This window comes from Topomyia yanbarensis, chromosome 2 (assembly GCF_030247195.1).
Source record: "Topomyia yanbarensis strain Yona2022 chromosome 2, ASM3024719v1, whole genome shotgun sequence".
NCBI lineage: Eukaryota > Metazoa > Arthropoda > Insecta > Diptera > Culicidae > Topomyia > Topomyia yanbarensis.
The window spans coordinates 2,696,882-2,707,467 of NC_080671.1; the positions used below are offsets into that span (position 1 = coordinate 2,696,882).

At 38.0% G+C, this 10,586-nt stretch overlaps 1 protein-coding gene across 1 annotated transcript in view; it reads right to left on the reverse strand.

Annotated features, from left to right (window-relative positions):
* Positions 1–7,887, reverse strand: part of LOC131678787 (DNA-binding protein D-ETS-6-like) — a 54,610-nt gene extending 46,723 nt beyond the window's left edge. Inside the window, exon 1 of the mRNA XM_058959086.1 lies at positions 7,327–7,887. Coding sequence (XP_058815069.1) covers positions 7,327–7,690 — 364 coding nt within the window. The 5' untranslated portion in view covers positions 7,691–7,887. The remainder of the gene's footprint in view (positions 1–7,326) is intronic.
* Between the last annotated feature and the right edge of the window lie 2,699 nt (positions 7,888–10,586).

A 10,586-nucleotide genomic window follows, 5' to 3' on the forward strand; every position in this document is an offset into this window, starting at 1 on the left:
GAATCGATTTGAAGTTTATACTCTCAATAGCGTTTACTCAAATTGCAATCGCGATTGAGAGCTAAGAAATGAAATAACAGCTCCTGATATCACGCTACTTCTGAAGTGCATGCGTGCGTAGTACAAACTTTACTTTGAAGAAGAATACTAAAAATGAACTTCTATTCCATAATTTTCAGTTCAGCAATTCGAGAGATCGTGCTCACCGCAAGCCATGAAAAATATACTACGTTGTGAATCGATGGTCACTATTTATTAAAAAAATCACGGTTAAATAAAAAATAAAACTATTAAAAAATTTCAAATAGTTTATAATTTTCACAAACTTATTAGGAACAATTGTTTAATAAGCTTTCGTAATATTGTGTAGGAAAAAAGCTGAAATTTTCAGTATTTTCTCTATCTGCAACATATAAACCCTTAAGTATACCAATTAATTGATATTTTAGGTGACAAAATGGGGACATTGACTAAATCGGGCATTTTTTCTTTATAATAAACTGAAGCTGTTAAAATATTCCTCCCGTCCCTTGATGTAGTCTGATAACTATTTCTGATCATGATGAACTTTTTATTTTTGCATATTTCCATCTTTCAATATCTTAGATATTCAGTATTCGAAGAAGTTTCTTGTGAACGAGTGTAGAACGACCGTGTTTCTACTTACTTGAAGTCAGCGGCGTAGCCAGAAATTCGGTTTGGTGAAAATCGATCTTACTGTCCAAACGGCATAATTCCGAAACCGTAAGTTTTGAAGTTTTAAAATTATGCAGAATTATTTTTTTCAGAAAATAGTAATAGAGTTCGTGTCTTTAGCGAATTTGTTAAGACTTTATTGTAGTCATGAATATTAACCTGAGAAAATTCACACTAAATACTTCTTGGACGATATACCGTCAAATTATTTTATCAAATGATACGCTGTTTAACGCTTGTAAAACTCATCGAAGATACTAAACCTCTGAAATTGGCGGTTTCAAAATGATGCTATCTTGACCTTAAATTACTGTTTTTGAACATTTGACCTATACGTATTATTGGTCATACAACAAAAATCAAATTCTCATCAAAATCGATCAGGACCTGCTAGAGTCGAATGGAAATCGTCATTTTTCATAAATTTCTCTCTACATTCGGAAAGTGTTATCCTCGTTATTAATCATATTACGTTTTCGTCTCAACTCGACGCTTTCCCAAAAAAAAAACCTGTTTTAATCCACCTAGTGGTGCAATTGTGCTTGTCTCATTTGTCCAGACTACGATTCCATGGCTGGTTATGTTCAATACAATGGTGGAAATGAATATTACATGTTCAGTAAGATTTGCACTGAATACTGAAACATCGCTTGAAACCAGTGGCGGATCATGGAGAAAGATCCGGAATCCAGGTCCTGCCGAAAATTTTCAACTTGTTAAGAAATTTTAAATTAGTTTTAATTTTAAAGTAGCAACCCCTCACTGCATACTTCCTCCGTGCCGCTATGATTGACGATTTTTAGAGTGATTGCATAACCTTTCTATATGAGAAAGGCAAAAATGTACCAAAGCCCAAAAAAATTAATTTTTGTCAAACATTATTTTTTTCGAGTTTACATCAAATCTCAATGTTGCATGCATTATAGTCATCTGGCGTCAAAAATACAAATTTGATCTTGAAATTTTTTCATTTCAGTTTATATGGGAATTTGCTGTGTGATTGCCTCTTCAACTCGTAACTCCGGAACCGGAAGTCCAATCAATAAAAAAATCAATTGCAGCCGATGGGAAGGTTGTACCTTTCATTTGAGACTAACTTTGTGCAAATCGATCCAGCCATCTCTGATTAACAGAGGTACCATTTTTTCACATACACACATACATACACACACAGATATTTTCCGATCTCGACGAACTGAGTCGATTGGCATATGACACTCGGCCCTCCCGGTCGGGATTAGATTGACGAATTTTAGAGTGAAAAAGAATCTGTGAAAGGCAAAAACATTTTTAGCAAATGTTGAAAATTATGCATTTTTTTGGTGAACAGTTCTATGTTTCATAGACATCAAATCAATTTTGACTTCGCTTTCTATTAAATAAAGACCCTTATTACAGTACATCTCTACAAAAGCGAGCTCAATTTGAAAAAAAAAATCTGAGGGTTATGATTGATTACAGAACTCTGGAATTTTCTATTGGAATTTCAGGAATATTGAATTGATGCTATAAGACAACTGTGAAATAATCAAGACCAATAGATCAGTTACATATCAGAACCCCAATCCGACAATTTATCAAAAGTCCTCATGATGTTTACAACAACAGGTTATCAATGTACGGATCAGATAATTGTTATTGTAATATTGAATCAAATCAGTCAGCATCAATAAATTTTCAACTTCAATCCAATTTTTTTTGGGTGTGGTGGGGGGGGGGGGGGTTGTATGGTGTTAAACCCCAAAACCTTCTCTTGGCTACGCCGTTGCATGGAGTTATTTATTTCGCTTTTCATTTTCCGATATGTTTCAGATCGATCCGATGGTTATAAGTTAGAAAAATTGCAGTCAGAAGGTTCGCACAAATGAACATTTTTGTACTGATAAGTTATCAAGTTTCTTCCAGACAACTTGGAAGTGTTCGGTGATTATTTTTAGCGGTTGTAGATAGTAAAATGAAATACAAAATTCGTTTTATCGAAATAATGTTTAACTTATTTCAATGGATTATTACTATATTGAACAATAAATAGGCGACAAAGAGTAATCAACAAACAGCAAGCCATAACTTTTAAAGTATTCAAAATAGATATTTAAAGTCGGACGAAAGATTTTTATCATTTCCCATTGCCAGAAATATGACCAAAAACATGTAATCTATTATTAACGCCAAAACGGCTTATTTTAGGTCAATAGTATCTTCGAAGAATTTAATGGAGGTAATATGCCCTTTCTTTTAGTATTGTGCTTTTGCTGATTAATCCCCCTATGAGTGAGATATTTTCACAAATTTTCTTGGCAGTGATTATATCGAAATGATGTCTTCAGCAAATTTGTAGCTCTTACTTTTGCAAATAACTTACAAATTTGCTGAAGACATCATTTCGATATAATCACTGCCAAGAAAATTTGTGAAAATATCTCACTCATAGGGGGATTAATCAGCAAAAGCACAATACTAAAAGAAAGGGCATATTACCTCCATTAAATTCTTCGAAGATACTATTGACCTAAAATAAGCCGTTTTGGCGTTAATAATAGATTACATGTTTTTGGTCATATTTCTGGCAATGGGAAATGATAAAAATCTTTCGTCCGCATTTAATGTTAAATATCTCTTTTGATAATAGTCCGATTTCAACAATCTATAGCTTGTTCGAAAGATATTCGTTAAAGCTATCTAAAAACATATAAATTGTTAATCTAGATAATTTAAAAAAACTGCAAAAAACGCCATTTTTACACATTCAAACATACATATCTTGGAAACTAAACATCAGAATCAAAAACAAATTAATAGCGTTCATACTGTTTTTTAGTTCTTTCATTTAAAATTGGTTTGGATAAGATCGGTTCAGCCATTGCTGAGAAACACGAATGAGAATTTGTCCGTTACATACACACACACAGACACACACACAGACATTGTCCCAAATCGTCGAGCTGAGTCGATTGGTATATAAGACTCGGCCCTCCGGGCCTCGGAAAAATTCTTGAAAGTTTGAGCGAATTCTATACATTTCTTTTATAAAAAATGTAAAAAAGGGTTTCGGGGAGAAAGCCATAACTCCGCCAATTATCAATTTATTTTTATAAACTTATGCTTGTTTATTTTACTGAAAAATGTACTACCAAAATATTATAAGTTTGATGTAATGGAATCATTGCTTTATTCCTTTACGTAAATTCAAACTTTCTTGACATTTTTATCACTAAAAGGTATGTAACCCCTTAATCAAGAATCCCATTGAAAAGAGTTTATATCGTTAAACAAATATTCCTTATTACTTTTATATTTCTTGTTTAGTGCTGAAGAAGAATCAGAGAAAGAAATAACCACCACAACATTATGTATTGAATTTTACATAATTATTAATTTATTTTTATGTATTAAATTCGTCCACTAGTCGATTCAGCTAAAAGGATTTATGCGGACACTTCGAAACCACAGAAGTGTGACGCGTACTATTTAGGCGACCCTTCTATCCGGAAGCCCCTCCCGCCATTTGCATATATTTAGATACAAACATCTATCTAAACATCTCATGAAAAAATTGATGGAAAACTACAAAATGACGGCTATAAACATGATCTCCCACAGGGCCGGCGTAACACTTTGAGTCCGAGTTTTCCGCGATCGATATCGCCACGGTTCGACCAAATGAACATATGTGAGCGATATTGAGCCGGCGTATATGATTGTTCGTGTTGGCGGTAATTGTTCGGAGTTCGTTTAGCAGTACAGCTCGCTAGTTGCGGTATTATCTGCTCGAAGCTGAAACACAAATTTTTATTTCATTTCCAATTGCTCTTCCTATCTTATGCTACTTACAATTTAGTATCCGAAATACCACGGACCGCTAACAGAAACTTTTCCCTCACCTCAATTAATCCAATCTGTAAATTCAACGTTTATCAATTCTGCCTTCAATTAATCAAACAAATCTACCTGTCCGATCTATACTCTACACCACGATCTTCTCTGCTTCACTTCCTATAATTCTCCAAATTATATTTTTTATCTTTACGCCTTAAAACTTTTCTTCATTCGCCGTATATTTTCTATTTCATCACTCTGACACTTCACTTTGTTTTGGTCATTTCCTCGTCTACACTCTCTCTCTCTCTCTCTCACCATAACCCATTTTAGGGTAAATTCAAATGTGGGCTGACTTGCCGCACCACGAAACGGGGGGTTTCTGGGAACTTTACACTCAACAGTTCGCCAAGAGCTTTTATGAAGAAGTATCTTATCTACATACCCGTCTTGGGAGTAGAGATTGATGGTGTACTTCCCAACATAGGACTTAACCCTCCGGAAGTCGCGCTTATGGCCCACTGAATGAGCAGCTGGTGGTGTCCTAAGACGATTTCGCTAGATTTTCAGAGCAGCGTGCACTCAGTGCACTAGCGCGACTGCCGGAAGGTTAATTGCGAAGCTCTGCTGAAGTATGGGATTTGCTCCATCAAGAACCTTTCGCTTCCGTCATTGAAAATTCAAGCATTTGTGTTCAGCAAAAATCGAGGAGCAGAAGAAAACAACTTTTTTCCAACAATTTTCCACCATTTCACAGTTCATGTTCAGCAAACTTCGAAGTTTTCTGCAGTGGGTAACATGTTGAACAATACTGGTTCTCGTATTGTTCAAGATGTTCCAAGCTTAAATAATGCAAAGCAAAAATAAAGGAATGATATGATATGTTGAGGTTTATTTATGCAATCATTATGCACGAAAAAATGCGGGTTCGGAGAACCATCGATCTGTATGTGTGACAACAAATACACGCGAGGCTGTTTGAAACAAAAATAAGTCAGTTTAGCCACCGAGACTGCGCGAGACTATTCTAGAAGTTCAATACTAACAATTAAGGACAAAGAGGCTTCGGTGCAAAATCACAAGTTTGAGAAAAGCTTGTTTTCGTAAAGAGCCTGAGAGGGGATTGCCTCCAGACCTACGACCATTGTCTATAATACTATTCACGCCACTGATTAAGTTCTCACTACTATTAGTACCTTCATCCAATATTTGAATTTTGTTCGGTGGATAAACGAATCCACGGTAATCTTACTATTGTATGGCACTTTGTGACTCTTATTCATATGAAAAAAACTGGCTCTAGCATTCGGCATTTCCCGAGAACTTGAGAAAAACATTTGTAACTCTTATTCATACGAAAAGAAACTGGATCTAGCATTCCGCATATTAATTTTTTATTGCCCGAAACCCAGGAAGCTAATAACAGTCAGCCAATAGAAGTTCTAGAATGCTCTTTTCTAGTAATAATAATGTTACTATGCGACAATTGGAGCATTCCATTCGAGTTTTCGTTGCGCTCAAACAGACGTATTTCACCATCCTGAGACATTTTTGTTATTATGTTGGTTTTTAGAAACAAAAAAAGGATTCTGATGCCAATTGAGACGCATTTCATCGATTAATTAATGGAATAGTGCGTCACTCTCCCTAATAGGAGGGCCAAAATTAGTCCTCTATCCTACTTATTGATTTCTTCGTTCGGCTTCAATGTAGCAATGATCAAATCATTTAAGGAAGTTGCGTTTCAACTTCATCTCATCAGAATCCGACACTAACATAGAGCCGTACTAAGCCAGCTAGATCCAAAAAACAGAGGCACGATTTGTGTGTCTGATCAAGTTCTAAGATTCTGATGAAACGAAGTCACAACGCTCATGCTATAACTAGTTATTGGGACTGCGCCCTGGTTTTAATCCATTTTTTCTGGAAGTGGAAGAAAAATTGGTTTTTACCCAAATTTTTCCCCTCAGTCGGAAAGTGAATAATTTATTAGGAAACAGACTAAAATGTAGCACAAATCAACTGACAATTGTTGACAAAACAAAACAAAGCTTTGACACGACTTTCTATTTCGACAGACTTCGCAGCCGATTTTTAGTATACAGGACAATTGCTCCACCACTGACCATGTTCCAAAGATTCTTCGTGGCTGAGGCTCTACCCAACATACGACAAGGGGCTTATAAGACCAGCGTATTATTGCCTCGACCGCCAGGCCAGGGCAACTGTTATTGATTGTGAAAATAACTCGAAGAAAATAATCTCTTTTTCATACTATCATTTACTCGAGTCAAGTTTCAATAGAAGCAACTGATAGTATAACATAACCCTATCAAACTTTTTTTTTTGCTCAGTTCAGACCTGTAAGTTTGGTGAAATAAGAATAAACATCCTGATAAAAGCTCTTGAATATGGAGTTAATTTATTTGTAACTATCGTATATCAACTGGAGGTTAAATGAAACATGTCAGAAGAAGGAATCACTACGGAAGCTATTATTACCCTTAATTGAATCCATTTTCCGATTGCAATCAGAAAACGTTTATTTTATTGCATCCCCTCTGCATGTTAACTGAAGGTGTGTAGTAACAGAGTCGAAAGGATTATCAGTAAAGATGCTGGAAACTGGACCATAATCACTTCTCTTCCTATCCTAATTTCCGCTCGACACCAGGAGCCACTTTCTCTATACACATCTTAGCCGGTGCAGGAAGACTAATGTGTGGAAGGAGAGAAAGAGGGCCATTTATCAAGATTTCGGCTGCAAGATTTGCTATACACATGCACACATAGAGGGGAAGCCAGTTTGATTACCTGGATCAATATTGTTTCCTAGCAGCTTGTCCTCGATTCCGGTTCCGCTTTGCAGCAAATGAGCAAAGTGTTTCGACAGCGTATCACCGCCGGCTTTACTGCCGGCGCAAACCCAAAAATCCGCTTTGGTAAACTTTGCCAGATCGACACCGTTGCAGGGAAATCTAGCCGGTTCCAGGCTGGGGAATACGTTGAACTTTTTCGAAACCCACTGAACCCAGGAGCAGATGTGCTCACCGGTCCACTCCAGCGGATTCGTAGGTACAAAGATAAGAGGGTTATCACTTTCTTCTTCTGCCTCGGGGGATGATTCGCTGTTATCACTGGCCGTGATCGTTTCACGTGTAAACTGATCATCTTGCATTGTTCCGCTATACTCGGTGGTGTTTCCATTTGCTACGTTTTCCACTTGCTTTCCTGGCACTCATCTAACACTCTGCCGGACAATACTTTGAGCCGCACTTAATCCTAATTATGATTGTATTCATCCTTAAACTTTTTCAATTTGTCACATTGTTCCGTTAAACCGTATTGATCTTAAGCACACAAGTGACCTGAACGTGTCGACAGCTGGAACTAAACTGAGTCAGTAGTCAAATCCCGCGAATTTCATCGATGATTAATGCAGATGAGAGTGCGAAAGATGGTTTGACTTAAGGAAAGATCGAAGAGTGCGCCTGTTGAACAAACTTAAAGCGCCTGTAAACGAATGCGAGAGAGAGCAAAGACTGGCCCACCACAATTCTTTACTCGCGAAACCTGCCTTGATCAACCAGCCTATCAGCCGTTTTCTCATCGGTGGGCACGGTTTCATTCATAAACCAGCGCCAATGATTCATTCATAAAATTTGCTTAAGCGGAGCAGCGGTGTATCGTGTATAGCCACCACGTGGACGGCGGCGCGTGGAATCGCTTCGCTGAGAGCAATGATTAACATAGGTTGAGTAACAAAAACATTCGAATCTCTTTGGGAGTACAGTTTCGTGGAAAATAGATGATGCTTCCGCGGTTACGATCAAGGTCCAGATTCAGTGCATTAATCATCACACCGGTTCCAGTGAAACATTTAAACTTTATTCGGAAATGTGTGTTTGGTCTGCGTTATCAAGGTTGTTGTTATTTTGTAGGCGTACATACTCTGCAGAATAATCGATTCACAGTTCAGGACAGTTTCATATGGCGGTACGTGCTGTAGACGCGCTAGCAAGGCCCATACTATTACTCATCTGTTGGGAAATCCCACCTTGCGCGGATCCGATCCTCTCACGGCTGCTTCGCTCTAAAGAGTATGATCGTGGAAGGTGAATACTACACCATTGCATATGATTTAGGAGTAAACTTTATTGATATGCAGCGCCTGTTTTGTTGATCCGGTACATGGGGGTTTTAGGGGTTTCTACCACCAGAGCAATATGTCTCACATGATAGTACTTTAACCTAAATGACCATAATAAAAACGTGACAAAGTTAAAAAAGGGTGTTATTGTATATATTTATTTTCTAAATTCTTTTGTTACCTTCTTCAGTAAAGCGAGGCTACGAGTCTAACAGCCTGCGATTTTGCTCCGCTTTACCATTGCTATTGGCAAAAGAACCACCTCATGACTAAGCTCACATCTTAATTGAGTTAGGAAACTATGTGAAAAGTGAACAAACTTTGACATATTCCAAATATAAATTGCTGAATATTTTATTTAGCTGGGAACGTGATGGATTGTGACCATAAACGTCATTTCGACAATCTTAAAGAATCACAGCTTGTACGATCTTCCTTGGTTGCAATAAATAAAAATACAAAAGACGTCATCGTCATATAGAGCATTCATTAATAGTACTAGAAAAGGTTAACACGTTCTTGAGTCGATTCCAATTAAGTACTTGTTGTTTCACCCTTTTTTTCATAATTTCTCTTCAATTCTCTCATACCAATCCATAATGAAAACAAAAAAACGAGAGACGGTGCTTCGCCACGTGTTCAGTCATTAAAACGGACCGTTGCTTTTTAAGGTCAAGTTCTCACCAGTAACTATTATGTGTGCTGTCAAGTCGGTCAAATGGAACCAGTCACTTAGTGGCTCTCCGTGATTAGAGACTTTTTGGTAGTATCAAACGAGGAAAACAAATCGAATTGACGAGCGAAGCGAAAGCCATATGGATCTTTAGGGGTGTGCGGGTTAAGGCATTCTCTGATGCAGATTAGTTCAATCCTTCTTCTTTTTTTTCAAGCCCGAATCTATTGAAAAAAACTTTTTTAGTTTGTTTCCTTTTAGGATAATAACACATCCAAACCCATGCCTCTTGCACGACTCTTTAGGTTGTTTCATCAGATCTACCATCAGGAATCAGGAATCAGAATATATTGGCTCAAATGGCACGTTCCCCGTACATAGTCGGGGATTTGTGCCTTGCCGTGTGTTTTCATCATTTCCTGAGCGGAAGGAAAGGACAAGGAGGTGTGGGGAAGTAGAATTGGAAGGGTGGGAAAAATAACAGCACAAAACAAAAATAAACAACAGGTAAGTTAAACTCACAAGTAGTTCAACTTGCCTGCGAATAAGCCTAAAGCTCTTTACCACATTGGATAAGAAACTTTAGTATGTCTCTGAGTTTCAGTCGACCAAACATGGTTTCGTCTATATAAGGACGGCTGAAGACTCGAAATCGCAATTGCGCTACCGCTGGACAGTTGCATATCAGATAATAAGAGGTTCCGTAGTCGGATTCACAAAGATCACATGAAAAAGACTCAGCGCGCTGAATAGTTGCCATGTGGTAATTGAGTTTGCAGTGGCCGGTTAAAGCCCTGGTCAGCATGCCGCAGTGGAGCTTCGAAAAATGTAAGAGATTTTTCGAAACCACTGGGCATGGTTGTTCTAGAAACGCCTTTGTTTGGCGACACGTTTGTAGATTTCTCCAATAATTGCGGTGCTCGGACGAAGCCCAGGACCGTATTTTTTTCCCTTATCCAGCTTGTCGAAACTGGCAGCGCGGGCTCAGGACCAACGAAGTCAATCGCTGAACCTGCCCTGGCCAATTCGTCAGCCCATTCATTTCCAGTAATACCGCAATGTCCGGGCACCCAGACAAGGTAGATAGTGTTGACAATGCTTAGTTCTTCGATTTGGGTTCGGCACGCGATCACTAGCTTGGACCGGGATTTGTCTGAGCTAAGGGCCTTGATTGCAGCCTGACTATCGGAGCAGAAGTTTATAACTCTGACGGACAAACTCAGTTGAAGGGCCGATTGCACCCCGCACATA